This window comes from Manis javanica, chromosome 2 (genome assembly GCF_040802235.1).
Source record: "Manis javanica isolate MJ-LG chromosome 2, MJ_LKY, whole genome shotgun sequence".
NCBI classification, from domain to species: Eukaryota; Metazoa; Chordata; class Mammalia; order Pholidota; family Manidae; genus Manis; species Manis javanica.
In genome coordinates this window covers 124,200,538-124,216,697 of record NC_133157.1, presented here as the reverse complement: position 1 = coordinate 124,216,697, position 16,160 = coordinate 124,200,538, and the positions used below count along the sequence as shown (strand labels likewise).

The 16,160-nt window shown below is 37.2% G+C and overlaps 1 protein-coding gene across 11 annotated transcripts in view; it reads right to left on the bottom strand.

Moving 5' to 3' along the window:
* Positions 1-16,160, bottom strand: part of USP6NL (USP6 N-terminal like) — a 317,648-nt gene that overhangs the window by 52,875 nt on the left and 248,613 nt on the right. For all 11 annotated transcript variants that reach the window (XM_073229324.1, XM_073229327.1, XM_073229326.1 and 8 more), the window contains one exon: positions 7,093-7,200. In XM_073229324.1, coding sequence (XP_073085425.1) covers positions 7,093-7,200 — 108 coding nt within the window. The remainder of the gene's footprint in view (positions 1-7,092; positions 7,201-16,160) is intronic.

Here is a 16,160-nt window from a genome sequence, read left to right as displayed (position 1 = left end):
TGTGATGGCACCTTTGCAGATATGATCAAGTTAAGATGAGATCATACTTGATAGGGAGAATCTTACATCCAATGACTGGTGTTCTTATCAGGTGAGACTCGGAGACATACAGACACACACAAGGACAAAGACCATGTGGAGATGAAGAGAGAGGTGGTAGTGAGGCAGCTTCAGGCCAGGGAGTGCCAGGGATTGCTGGCAGCCACTAGGAGCTAGGAAGAGGCAAGGAAGGGTTCTTCCCTAGAGTCTTGGGAGAGCAGAAGCCTGCTAACACCTTGACTTCACACTTCTAACTACTAGACTGTTTCTGTTGTTTTGAGCCACTCAGTTTGTGGTACTTTGTTACAACAGCCTAACAAATAAACAGAATACGGAACAGAAAAGTAATTTTCTTTTGTTAATTAATAAACAAATATTTTTTGAGCATCTACTATATGCAAGGCACAGTTTACTAACACTGCATTAGATTTTATGTATGTTCCCTCAGACATCATTTTCAACACTAGCTCTAAAACTATGACACTAAAAGCAAATATCTAATCAACAGTGTAAAATAATTTGAAACTTCAAAATCCTAAGATATAAACTTAAGGTCTGTATAAGGTCCAAATAGCTAATTTAAAAATCTTTTAGTCACACAAAATACATAATTCTTTAACCAGTATTATTCCATCACATCTGGTTAAAATTTTACATATATGTGAAAAAGAAAAAATACAAAGAGTATTTCAAAGCCCCTTTTACAACTAGCAATAGGTTTCAGTTATAAATAACATTTTAATCCATTTTATTCTATTTTTTTAATCGAGGTATCATTGATATATAATCTTCTGAAGGTTTCACATGAGCAATATCTTGGTTACAACATTCACCCATATTATTGAGTCCCTTCCCCACACCACTGCAGTCATTGTCCATCAGTGTAGTAAGATGTTACAAAGTCACTACTTGTCTTCTCTGTGCTATACTGCCTTTCCCGTGACCCACATACATTATGTGCGCTAATCACAATGCCCCTTAATCCACTTCTCCCTCCCTCCACACCCACCCTCCACAAACCCTGCTCTTTGATAACCGCTAGTCCCTTCTTGGAGTCTGTGAGTCTGCTGCTGTTTTGTTCCTTCAGTTTTGCTTTGTTGTTATACTCCACAAATGAATGAAATCACTTGGTACTTGTCTTTCTCCACCTGGCTTATTTTACTGAGCATAATAATACCCTCTAGCTCCATCCATGTTGTTGCAAATGGTAAGATTTGTTTTCTTCTTATGGCTGAATAATACTCCATTGCGTATATGTGCCACATCTTCTTTATTCATTCATCTACTGATGGACACTTAGAAGTTGCTTCCATATCTTGGCTCTTGTAAATAGTGCTACAATAAACATAGGGGAGCATATGTCTTTTTGAATCAGGGATCTTGTCTTCGGGTAAATCCCTAGCAGTGGAATTACTGGATCAAATGGTATTTCTATTTTCAGTTTTTTGAGGAACCTCTATATTGCTTTCCAAAATGAACTAGTTTACATTTCCACCAGCAGTATAAGAGGGTTCCGCTTTCTCCGCATCCTCACCAGCATTTGTTGTTCTTAGTCTTTCGATGCTGGCCATCCTAACTGGTGTGAGATTATATCTCATTGTGGTTTTAATTTGCATTTCACTGATAATTAGTAATGTGGAGCATCTTTTCATGTGCCTGTTGGCCATCTGAATCTTTTCTTTGGAGATGTGTCTGTTCAAATCTGCCACCCATCTTTTAATCAGGTTATTTGCTTTTTGGGTGTGCAGGTGTGTGATTTCTTTATATATTTTGGATATGAACCCCTTGTTGGATATGTCATTTTCAAATATATTCTCCCATACAGTAGGATGCTTTTTTGTTCTGCTGATGGGGTCCTTTACCATACAGAAGCTTTTTAGTTTGATGTACTACCATCAGTTAATTTTTGCTTTTGTTTCCCTTGCCCGAGGATATGTGTTCAGGAAAAAGTTGCTCATGTTTATATTCAAGAGATTTTTGCCTATGTTTTCATCTAAGAGTTTTATACTTTCATGACTTATATTTAGGTCTTTGATCCATTTCAAGTTTACTTTTGTATATGGGGATAGACAACAATCCAGTTTCATTGTCTTGCATGTAGCTGTCCAGTTTTGCCAATACCAGTTGTTGAAGAGGTGGGCATTTCCCCCACTGTATATCCATGGCTCCTTTATCATATATTAATTGGACATATACATGTGAGTTTATATCTGGACTCTCTATTCTGTTCCATTGGTCTATGGCTCTGTTCTTGTGCCAGTACCAAATTGTTTTGATTACTGAGACTTTGTAGTAGAACTTGAAGTTGGGGAGTGTAATCCTCCCAGTTTTGTACTTCCTTCTCAGGATTGCTTTAGCTATGCAGGGTCTTTTGTGGTTCCATATGAATTTTAGAATTATTTGTTCTAGTTCATGAAGAATGCTGTTGGCATTTTGATAGGGATTGCATTGAATCTGTAGATTGCTTTAGGCAGATGACCATTTTGACAATATTGATTCTTCCCACCCAAGAGCATGGTATGAATTTCCATTTGTTAGTGTCCTCTTTAATATCTCTTAAGAGTGTCTTGTAGTTTTCAGGGTATAGGTCTTTCACTTCCTTGGTTTGGTTTACTCCTAGGTATTTTATTCTTTTTGATGCAATTGTGAATGGACTTGTTTTTCTGATTTCTCTTTCTCCTAGTTCATTGTTAGTGTATAGGAATGCAACAGATTTCCATGTATTAATCTTGTATCCTGCAACTTTGATGAATTCAATTATTAGTTCTAGTAATTTGGGGTGGATTCTTTAGGGTTTCTTAGTACAGTATCAAGTCATATGTGAACAGCAAGAGTTTAAACTTCTTCCTTACCAATCTGGATGCCTTTATTTATTTGTGTAGTCTGATTGCTGTGGCTAGGACCTCCAGTACTATGTTGAATAAAACATAGAGAGGGGTCATCATTGTCTTGTTTCTGATCTTAGAGGAAAAGCTTTCAGCTTTTCACTGTTAAGTATAATGTTGGCTCTGGGTTTGTCATATACAGCTTGTATTATGTGGAGATACTTGCCCTCTAAACCCATTTTGTTCAGAGTTTTTGTCATGAATGGATGTTGATTATTGTCAAATACTTTTTCAGCATCTATTCAGATAATGTGATTTTTGTCCTTTTTGTTCATGTGGTGGATGATGTTGATGGATTTTTGAATTCTGTACCATCCTTGCATCCCTAGAATAAATCTCAAGGAACCAGCTCCTGGTTTCATTGATTTTATTGTTTAATTCTTCTCAATTTTATTTACTTCTTCTCCGATCTTTATTATGCCCCTCCTTCTACTGACTTTGGACCTCATTTTTTCTTCTTTTTCTAGTTTCCTTAATTGTAACTTTAGATGGTTCACTTGGGATTGTTCTTTATTCTTGAGGTAAGCCTGTATTGCAATATACTTTCCTTTCAGAATTCTCAACAGGTTTTGGGGTGTTGAGTTGCTATTTTCATTTGTCTCCATACATTGCTTGATCTCTGTTTTTATTTGGTCATTGAACCATTGATTATTTAGAATTATGTTGCTATGCCTCCATGTGTTTGTGGGTTTTTTTGTTTTCTTTGCATAATTTATTTTTAGTTTCATACCTTTGTGGTCTGAGAAGCTGGATGGCACAATTTCAATCCTTCTGAAATTATTGAGGCTCTTTTTGTTGCCTAATATGGGATCTATTCTGAAAAATGTTCCAATTACGCTTGAGAAGAATGTGTATCCTGCTGCTTTTGGATGGAGTGTTCTTTAGTTGTCTGTTAGGTCCATCTGTTCTCAAGTGTTGTTCAGTACCTCTGTCTCTTTACTTATTTTCTGTCTCGTTGATCTGTCCTTTGGAGTGAGTGGTGTGTTGAAGTCTCCTAAAATGAGTGTATTGCATTGTTTTCCCCTGCAATTCTGTTAGTATTTGTTTTACATATTTAGATGCTCCTATATTGGGTGAATAAGCATTTGTAATGGTTATATCCTCTTGTTGGACTAATCCCGTTATCATGATGTAATGTCCTTTGTCTCTTGTTACTTTCTTTGTTTTGAAGTCTATTTTGTCTGATACAAGTACTGCAACTCCTGATTTTTTTCTCCCTTTTAGTTGCATGAAATATCTTTTTCCATCCCTTCACTTTTAGTCTGTGTATGTTTTTGGGTTTGAAGTGAGTCTCTTGTAGGCAGCATATAGATGGGTCTTGTTTTTTTATCGAATCTGTAACTCTGAGTCTTTTGATTGGTGTATTCAGACTGTTTACATTTAGGGTGATTATTGATAGATATGTATTATTGTCATTGCAGGCTTTAGATGCATGGTTATGAAAAGCTCAAGGGCAGCTTCTTTACTATTTAACAGTCTAACTTAACTCAGTTGACTATTTCAAACACAATCTGAACGGTCTTTTTTCTCCCTTCTTTTTCTCCCTCCTCCACTCTTTATATATTAGGTGTCATATTCTGTACTTTCTTTACTGTGGTTTTATTTTCTCTGGTGAAAGCTACTTAGCCTTAGGAACACTTCCATCTATACCAGTTCCTCCAAAATAGGCTGTAGAGACAGTTTGGGGAAGTAAATTCTTTCAACTTTTACTTATCTGGATATTGCTTAATCCCTCCTTCAAATTTAAATGATAATCTTTCTGGGTAGAGTATTCTTGGTTCAAGGCCCTTCTGTTTCATTGCATTAAGTATATCATGACACTCCCTTCTGGCCTGTAGGGTTTCTGCTAAGAAGTCTGATGATGGCCTGATGGACTTTCCTTTGTACGTGACCTTTTTTCTTTCTCTGGTTGCTTTTAATATTCTCTCCTTGTCCTTGATCTTTGCCATTTTAATTATATGTCTTGGTGTTGTCTTCCTAGGGTCCCTTGTGTTGGGAGATCTCTGAACTTCCATGACCTGAGAGACTATTTCTTTCCCCAGACTGGGAAAATTTTCAGCAATTATTTCCTCAAAGAGATTTTCTATCCCTTTTTCTCTCTCTTCTTCTTCTGATACACATATAATGTGAATATTGTTCCGTTTGGATTGGTTGCACATTTCTTTTATTATTCTTTCATTCCTAGAGATCCTTTTTTCTCACTGTGCCTCAGCTTCTTTGTATTCCTTTTCTCTAATTCCTATTTCATTTATCGTCTCCTCTACCTCATCTAATCTACTTTTAAATCCCTCCATTGTATGTTTCATTTCAGATATTGTACTTTTCAAAGTTTCTATCTCTTTCTTGAAGTCCTCCTTGAGATCGAATATTGTTCTGTAGCTCCATGAGCATGTTTATGATTTTTATTTTGAAATCTTTATCAAGAAGATTGGTGATTCCAGTTTCACTTAGCTCTCTTTCTGGCATTTGAATTCTTATCTGTATAAAATTTTTTTGTCATTTCATTCTATTGATTCCAATGGAATAATAACTTTGAGTAGATGGCGCCCTCTAGGGTCCAGAAGCTCTACTCTCTGGAGCTGTGGAGCACCTGGAACAATGGTGGGGTTTGCAGGCAAGCAGGACAGCACCTGCCAGGAGGAAAGAGCTTTTTCCAGCTTCAAAGCTGCAGTCCCTGCCTCCACTGCCAGGGCCAGTGGGCCTAGTGCGCAGGGAGGAGCATCTGCGTTACACACCTTATAAGCATGGCCACCCTCTGGCTGGCCTGGTGCGATGGCAGGGGTAGCAGGTGTGTGGACTGGTACCTGCCGGAAGTAGCAGCATTCTGTGTATTGCAGTGGGGTCCTCAGCACTGCATTGTCAGCCAGGGGGATAGAGCATCTGAAGGATGTGAAAGTTCCCAACCTGGTGGGCTGAGTGTGCTAGGATGATTTTGCCCACCTGTCCTTTCTCCTGAGAGTAGGAAGCTCTGTGTAATCTTTGCCCCTATAGCACCCCTCTCACTGCTGGGAAGTCTTTCCAAGTGTCCACCTTTCTTTTGTACTAGAGCAGCCAGTTGTGCATACCTATTCTCCACAGGCAGCCGGAATCTCAGTTTCTCTTGAGTATTCTGCCTGTCTTTGCTTTCCAACCCCTCTAATATCCAGAGCACCATGTAATGTGGATTCATGCCTCCAGAGATCTCTAGGGATGGGTGTTTAGCAGTCCTGGGCTTCTACTCCCTCCTCACTCTGTTTCTCTTCCTCCCACCTGTGAGCTGGGGTTGGAGTAGGGCTTGGAACCCACAGATTCATGGCTTTGCTACTTTACCCTTTCCTGTGAGGTTTTCTCTTTTCCCCAGATATAGGCAGTCTGTTCTATAGTCTTTGGGTTACTCTTTCAGGATTAGTTCTATTTGCTGTATTTTCATGTTATATGTGGTTTTGGGAGGAGGTTTCTGCCTCACTTCTCAGTCTACCATCTTTTTCCCCCTCCCATTTTATTCTATTTTAATTTATTCTATTTATATACAATTCTGAAAGAAAATTTCTAAATATTTAGATATGTTTCTTATTCCTTTCAAAGGTATAAAATTTAGATCTAGAAAGGTTATTGCTGAGATGACAAGGAGGTTAATTTAATATATTAGGTAATTTAAGGAAAACATTACTTATCACTGAGCCAAAAGTTTAACTTTTTATAAATAAAAAAAACCTAGAGATACCTAATACTGTTGGGGGGAAATTCTTCTTTTTTCACACTTAGAAGGAAACAGCCACTCTTAAACAGGGAGCTGTTGGATAAATCGAGTTCTGCTGTTATTTTCCAATAAACCCTAAAAGTGACACTGTAAATCTTTTTATTAATAATTCTACATTGCAAAGAGGCATCTACAATCAGGTGTTAGTCATTTCTCCTTACAATATGTTCCAACACTGATCATTTCAAGTATTTGCAAAATACTGACTACTATATAAAATAACATTTTCACTGTAATATTTGTTTGAAATTTAGGAAGTAGATTGCAATAAACAAAACAATCAAGAAAACAGGTAATAGGCCTATAAAACTCAGTGTAATACATTTTAATATAACTTCAAATGATATGAATTTTACATCACTTTAAAAGTTAAAATAAATGAATTTTAGTTTTCAATTTCAAAATAAGAGGCTGGCTTTAGGTACTCACACTGTAAAGGTCTCTTGTTTCTTCTTTCATTTTAGGAATCTCCAGAAGTAGAGCCCAGACTTCACCTCTGAGCTGGAGTGGGATTCCTTTGTAAATTCTCCTATGAAACTTATTAAAAGAAAAATAAATTAAAGTTTACAAACCGAAAAGGCTTAGACTAGTCCCTTAAACCAAACTAATTAGTATTTAGTAGTCCTTTATCTTCAAAGCATCCATGCTAACATATTTTAACATGGCACATTTGGTTCTTACTATCCAAGCAAACACACACACACACACACAGAAAGGCAGAGTAAACAAGTAAGACAATAAATAGTAAGTGTGTCTAGCACATTGCTATTTTCATAGCATTACTAAGATATTCCTTGAATAGCAGGAAAGCATGATCAATGTTCATTTTAAAGTTGTGAACATCTGTATTACACATTCCCTATTGATGTAATTAAGTGGTTACAAACTTTCTTCCTTTTCCAGGCTCCAGATAGCAAAAGAGGTTGCCTTGCATTAAAGCTGTCTTCACAAACTGTACAAAATTGTAACCCCCAATCTATTTCCCAGCACCTTCCCTCAGGGGCTCTCTACAACATGCCAAACTCTCCCCCTTCTATCTCATCAATCAGTTAATTCCACCTACAATCTTCAGTTGCCTCCTTTCCTTCCTCCCAGTTTTCCTTTCTGTCTTACACACACACACAACACTCCCACTTTCCTCTCTTTTCAGTTCTTGATAGTTCCTTCAGGAAAACCTTTGTCCTTTTCTAATGACACTGATCCTATCTGATCAGACAAAAACAGGAATAAATCTCTACCAAGAAAGAACACCATTACTTTGGAATGAAATGAGGCATAAATCATCAACTCCTTGGGTCTTTGAAAGTACTGCTATTCTCTAAGGGCTCTTAAGACTCAATATAATTCTCCATCTTCTTATAATTGCATCTTTTTCCTTAAGGTTAATTATTGAAAATAACATACAAAGCTATTATACCCATTACAAAGCTGTGCATAATAAAACTTCGAAACTTAAAACATGTCCAAACAAGGAAATGATTAGACAAATTATGATAGAAACCTTAGGGAATGAGGTAAGAATAGATACATAATTACAAATAACATAAAAAACAGTATAGCTAAGAAAATAAGATGCAAGTTCTGCTAACTGCAATGCTGACAAGCTAAGAACTAATAAGCAGAGTTTCAGCTTCTAATGCAAATACTACTTAGATTCTTTTAAAAAACCAATGCTTTAGTAAATAAGTCATGATATAGCTTTAAGAAATTTGGTCATGTGCTTTAAATTAGCGACACTGTAGAACAACTTTTATTGTGAAATAGTGATTACATGAAGTTGATTCAATTCGATAACAACATACATAATTTCAGTTTCATTCTTTTGGTATAAATGTAATATACCTCAGACTGGAAACTTCAGCAGATAGTAACTAAAACCATTGAAGTTTTAACTCATGCAGCAGCTCTAACTGGAAGAGTATTTACATAAAGGTTGTGTGCTAGATGGCTACTTGCAGCATTTCCCATGTTCTAAACATTTACCACCATTAATTGCAAATTAAGTGTGGTTAAAAAAAGTGAATTTAAGATTTTCCTAAAGAAAGTTTGTAGTCCTTTTATAGATATTTTAAAGGGGTATCATCCATTATAAGTAACTATAAATTTTCTTCTAAATTTCAGAGTGAAGATACTATACTGTAAGCATTGGATATGAATATCAGAAAGTGTGGAAATTATTGCAAATGTGTAAAGTGAAATTTTAATAGTCAAGTAGAATATGATGGCAGGTAAACAGAATAACTTTGGTAGACTTGAATCTCCATTCAACTGATGTTTTTCAAATAAGTAAAAAAGAACTCTAACATGTATTTTGTAAACCATATTACTGGAAAAGACTTTATACATAACTTTACTGGTTTTACTCAATTCTATACTCAACAAATTACACATAAAATACTGTATATTATTCATCTTAAAGTAAATGTAAATAAAAAAGTGTAAATTTTAAAAAAAAATCAAATTACCATGATTAAATTAAGAAGAAATAATAGAGAAATTTCAGATAGAAGTAAAAAATTGTCTCAGTGCTCCTGTGGGGTAAATGACAGAACTTCCAGAACCTCCCACCTATCTTTAGTTCATTTACATATCAACATATGTTTAACACTGCAGAGCCTCTCATGGATCTGGATCAAGAGGTAGAAAGAAAACAGTCTTTCTCTCCTCCCTTCCAGTCCTGGTACATAATTAATCTGGTGCTTGCCAGTCACCAAGAACCCACCAATGGAGTTCCTTCCAAAGTGGCAGGCAGGAAGCAGAGAATGCACTGGGATGGCAGAGTGGGAATCACAGTCAGAGGAGACGGACAGGGCTGAGCCTGGCCAGCAAACTCCAACAAGCTGTGAATAATAAAACGGTGTCTCCCAACTTACCCTTTCCCTTGCTTATTTTGGTTTCACTAGTTTCATAGGGGATTCACCCCAGGCTGGGAATACCCTTCCCCCAGGAGCTACACTACTCTAGGGCTAAAATTAAAAACATGCAGAAAAGGTTGAAAAGGAAACACTGATAAGCTCATTATCATAATCAACCATAAAATTAAAAACTAACTTTTACTGAACACTTACTGTGTGCAGGAAATGATTTTAAGCTACTTACAGGTATTTATCTCATTTAATCACATTAACAAATATGAGTTATTATTACCCAATTTTATAGATACTAAAAACAAATCACACAGAGGTTAAATAACTTGACTAAACACACACAAGATGTTACCAGTTAATAAAAGAGACTGATTTCACATTTTACAAAAAACAAAGATCATCTTTCTAAGACCAAAAGTGCCTAAAGGACCCAATATTCTGCCTAACTGGACCTATGAAAATACATGAAACAGAAAATAATAAGGAAATCCAAGAACAAAAAAAGTATTAAAATAATGATAATAAAATTGTACTTGAAAGGAATATATAAAGCGATGTATCTAGAATTCAAGCTGTAGGAGGTAATGCAGTTTATGTTGTCAGACAGTAACTATACCAGTTGGGATGAGGATTTAATAATGTATATAACTGTTGAATCACTATATTATATATTTGAAACCAATGTAATATGGTACATAAACTATACATCCATGTTAAAAAACCTTAAAAGAAACTTTAAAAAAAGAAATTAAACATGTACACAAAGTCACATATAGCAGAAGAGTAATTAAACTATGAGACACTAAAATAAGAATTTTAAATTCTTTAAAAGACATACTGTCTTTTAAATATTTTCACTGCTACATGACAGACTGGCACTATGGTAATGTATCTTCCCTCCCAAATTTTCAATTATTGTAGAAATTTTGGCAATCTTGTAAAACAAAGTAGGAATTACACCAAAGCACAACAGTTCTAATAAACTTTGCTTATTTTCCAGAACAGCAAACCTAATACTCCTACTTCAGGGTATTTCTGCCAAGTAACACTGCTCTTAGAAATGACAGCTTTATTAAAGTAGTAGAATTTATCAGCAGAATGTGACAGCTGTTCATCATGCCTTCTAAATGAACATCATTCATTTTTCTAAAAAGAAACTTTGTAACAACTGCCTGCTTTGTGGCAAACACTTAATAGGTACTATGGCTATAAACATGAACAAGTTCTTTGAAGCTCATGGGGTAATGAAGATAAATATGTAAGCAGATAATTATAACATAAACAGATAACCTTTATAATAAAATAAACTCACATACTCTAACTGCTATGAGAGCTGAGCATCAAAGATGATGGGAGAAGTCGTGACAGAGGCACACTCCCCAGAGGTGGGCCAGGGTGGGAAAAGGAGAATGGGAGGCATGACACTGTTAAGGTCTGCAGGAGTGACATCAGACCTTGTGCCATGGGAATCATGAGATTATAAGGGGAACCAGAAAAATCTTAGGGATAAAGGTATTTGGGGTGAGGCCAGTGAACCTGCTCTGTTGGCCACTTCTTAATGGTCTAACACAATGGCTCTCATCCTGAGACTTGTGTTAAAGATGCTCTAATGGATAAGGGTTACAGTAGAGGGTTTAGGAGAGATGTTCTCTGAGCAGATGACAATAAGCTCACTATTGAAGGATACAGAGAGACTTGTCAGGGAGGGGAAATGAGGGTAGGGAAGAGAGTGAGAATAAGGAAGAATCAAGAAGTAATAACAATGTCAATAACAACAATTATGCTAACATTTCCCAATAATTTATTAAGAGCGGGAATACATGATTCTAGATCAATTAGTTCCTTGTAATACTATTATAATCCTAAAAAAGCAGGTAGGGGTAGGTACTATTATTATCATCCCATTTTACACATGACGAAATTAGATGTAGTAAGGTCAGGTAACTAGCTCAAAGTTGTACAACTAACTGATCTGTAGAAGACCTGAAATTCAGTAGTCTTGACTTCAAAGACCAGTCTTAACAACCACATTATAAAGCATCTATAAAAGTTTAACAGCATTTCAATATTCCAATTTGAAAAATACTACCTTCAAAATTTTCCTACAAATTTATTTTATGGATGTGATGTATAAAATCTTTAAGAAAAAATAAGTAAGGTTGCCAGAAATCTAACTTTTGCTTCCAGTGTGTTTGTTCACTTGCCAATAGGGTCCAGCAGTCTAATTCAGTCACACAGATACATTTAAAAAACCACAAACTAAGGGAGAGGAGACAAGATGGCAGTATGAGTAGGGCAGCAGAAATCTCCTCCCAAAACCATAAGTATTTTTGAAAATACAACAAATATAACTATTCCTGAAAGAGAGACCAGAAGATACAGTACAACACTCAGGCTACATCTACATCTGCGAGAACTCAGCACCTCACAAAGCGGGTAAGATATAAGCCATGACCCGGAGGGACCCCAGCACTCCCCCCCCCCCACCCTAGTACACCAGCAGCAGGAAAGGAGATGGAGGGGGAGGGAGTGGGCACCCTGGACTGCTAAACACCCAGCCCTAGTCATCCACACCGGGAACGCAGACACAGTGCATGGTGTGCTGGATATTAGGGAAATGGAACAGTAAAACCTGCGAGAGGAACCACATAGCCAGCACCCCTGGGACAAAAGAAAACCGAGTCCTTTTTGAAAATCTTAAAGGGGCAGGGGCCCCACAGTTGGATGGTATCGTCCTGAAACACACAAACCAGCAGGCTGGGAATCCTGGGGGAACTTTGGGCGCCATAACACCTTGTGTGGGAGCACAGCTCTGAAGCACCTCTTAGTGATAAAGAGCCTCCTGTCCGTTCCCCCTCTGGTGCAGCCCCACCAAAGCAGGGGAGTAGCCTGAGAGCAGCTGTGAACAGAGCCTCCTCCGCAGCGGCCCGGGCCAGACTCACAGGCCATGCTGGCATGTGACTGCTCAGCACAGACAGAGAAAGCTTGGACAAGGTGCAAAGGTTTGCCATTCTCGCAGGAGAGAACATCAGGCATGTCTGCAACTCCCCGCAGTGCTTTGGGCTGCCCAAATGGCTACTGCACCCATGGCGGCTGAGGAAATAAAACTGGAAGATACAGGCAGTGGAAAAGAGCTGGGTGAGGAGCAAGAAGGAAGGGACTTTGTTCTCCCAGCTGACACACGCGCCAACTGCCCATGACTACCTCTATCGCCGTGAAAAGGCAGAAGAATTTGATCCGCTCCAGAATTATAAAGACAACACCTGAGAGGGAGTCTGGGGAGACAGATTTAACCAATATTCCTGAAAAAGAATTCAAAATAAAGGTCATAAGCATGCTGATGGAGCTGCAGAGAAAAATGCAAGAGCTAACGGATAAAGTAGGGAGGGAGAATACAGAAATAAAACAATCTCTGGAAGGACTTAAAAGCAGAATGGATGAGGTGCAAGAGGCTGTTAATGGAATAGAAATCAGAGAACAGGAATGCAGAGAAGCTGATGCAGAGACATAAAAGGATCTCCAGGAATGAAAGCATATTAAGAGAACTGTGTGACCAATCCAAATGGAACAATATCCGCATTACAGGGTTACCAGAAGAAGAAAAGAGAGAAAAAGGGATAGAAAGTGTCTTTGAAGAAATAATTGCTGAAAACTTCCCCAAACTGGGGGAGGAAATAGCCGCTCATACAATGGAAACACACAGAACTCCCAACAGAAGGAACCCAAGGAGGACAACACCAAGACACATAATAATTAAAATGGCAAAGATTAAGAAAAAGGACAGAATATTAAAGGCAGTCAGAGAGAGTAAAAAGGTCACCTACAAAGGAAAACCCATCAGGATATCATCAGACTTCTCAAAAGAAATCTCACAGGCCAGAAGAGAATGGCATGATATATTTAATGCAATGCAAAAGAAGGGCCTTGAACAAAGGGTACTGTATCCAGGATGATTATCATATAAATATGAAGGAGGGATGAAAGAAATCCCAGACAAGCAAAAGTTGAGGGAATTTGCCTCCCACAAATCACCTCTACAGGATATTTTAGAGGGACTGCTCTAGATGGAAGCACTTGTAAGGCAAATTAGATGTCACCAGAGAAAAGAGAAAATAAAATCACAGCAAAGAAATCAGACCAACCAAATACTAACTAAAGGCAAAAAATAAAATCAAATACTCACAAAAGCAGTCAAAGGAAACACAAAAGAGTACAGAATAAAACACCTAACATATAAACAATGGGGGAGGAGGAATAAGAAGGTAAAGAAATGAAAGAATCATCAGACTGTGTTTGTTATAGCTTAATAAGTGAGTTAAGTTAGACAGTAAAGAAGCTACCCTTGAAACTTTGGTAACCATGAATATAAAGCCTGCAATGGCAATAAGTACATATCTTAAAATAATCACCCTAAATGTAAATGAACTGAATGCACCAATCAAAAGACACAGAGTAACAGAATGGATAAAAAAGCAAGACCCCTCTATATGCTGCTTACAAGAGAATCACCTCAAACCCAAAGACATGCACAGACTAAAAGGCAATAGATGGAAAAAGATATTTCAGGCAAACAACAGGGAGAAAAAAGTAGGTGTTGCAGTACTTGTATCAGACAAAATAGACTTCAAAACAAAGAAAGTAACAAGAAATAAAGGTCATTACATGATGATAAAGGGGCCAGTCCAACAAGAGGATATAACCATTATAAATACAAGTGCACCCAACACAGGAGCACCAACATATGTGAAACAAATACTAACAGAATTAAAGAAGGAAATAGAATGCAATGCATTCATTTTGGGAGACTTCAACACACTACTCACTGCAAAGGACAGATCCACCAGAAAGAAAATAAAAAAGGACACAGAGGCACTGAACAACACACTAGAACAGATGGACCTAACAGACATCTACAGAACTCTACACCCAAAAGCAGCAGGATACACATTCTTCTCAAGTGCACATGGAATACTCTCCAGAATAAACCACATACTAGGCCACAAAAAGAGCATCAGTAAATTGAAAGAGACTGAAATTCTACCAACCAACTTCTCAGACCACAAAGGCATAAAACTAGAAATAAATTGTACAAAGAAAACAAAAAGGCAAACAAACACATGGAGGCTTAACAACATGCTCCTAAATAATCAATGGATCAATGACCAAATTAAAATAGAGATCAAGCAATATATGAAGACAAATGACAACAGCACTAAGCCCCAACTTCTGTGAGATGCAGCGAAGGCAGTTCTAAGAGGACAGTATGTAGTAATCCAGGCACTTTTAAAAAAGGAAGAACAATCTCAAATTAATAGTCTAAAGCCACAATTATTGAAATTGGGAAAAGAAGAACAATGAGGCCCAAAGTCAGCAGAAGGAAGGACATAATAAAGATCAGAGAAGAAATTCATAAAATTGAGAAGAATAAAACACTACAAAAAAATCAATGAAACCAAGAGCTGATTCTTTGAGAAAATAAACAAAATAGATAAGTCCCTAGCCAGACTTACTAAGACAAAAAGAGAATCTACACACATCAACAGAATCAGAAACAAGAAAGGAAAAATCACAAGGGACCCCCCCAGAAATACAAAGAATCATTAGAGAATACTAGGAGAATCTATATGTTAACAAGCTGGGGAACATAGAAGAAATGGACAACTTCCTAGAAAAATTCAACCTTCTAAGACTGACCTAGGAAGAAACACAAAGTCTAAACAGACCAATTACAAGCAACTAAATTGAAATGGTAATCAAAAAACTACTTAAGAGCAAAATCCCCAGGCCAGATGGATTTACCGTGGAATCTTATCAGACATATAGAGAAGACATAATACCCATTCTCCTTAAAATTTTCCCAAAAATAGAAGAGGAGGGAATACTTCTAAACTCTTTCTATGAAGCCAGCATCACTCTAATACTAAAACCAGGCAAAGACCCCACCAAAAAAGAATATTTCAGACAGATATCCCTGATGAACATAGATGCAAAAACACTCAACAAAATATAAGCAAACCAAATTCAGAAATACATCAAGAAGAACATACACCATGATCAAATGGGATTCATCTCAGGGATGCAAGGATGGTACAACATTCAAAAATCCATCAACATCATCTACCACATAAACAAAAAGAACGACAAAAACCACATGATCATCTCCACAGATGCTGAAAAAGCATTTGACAAAATTCAACATCCATTCATGATAAAAACTCTCAAAAAAATGGGTATAGAGGGCAAGTACCTCAACATAATAAAGGCCATATATGACAAAACCACAGCCAACATCACATTTAACAGTGAGAAGCTGAAAGCTTTTCCTCTAAGATCGGAAACAAGGCAGGGATGCCCACTCTCCCCACTGTTATTCAACATAGTACTGAAGGTCCCAGCCACAGCAATCAGACAAAACAAAGAAATACAAGGAATCCAGACTGGTAAAGAAGACGTTAAACTGTCACTATTTGCAGATGACATGATATTGTACATAAAAAACCCTAAAGACTCCACTTCAAAACTACTAGAATAAACAGAATTCAGCAAAGTTGCCGGATACAAAATTAACACAGAGAAATCTGTGGCTTTTCTATACACTAACAATGAACTAACAGAAAGAGAAATCAGGAA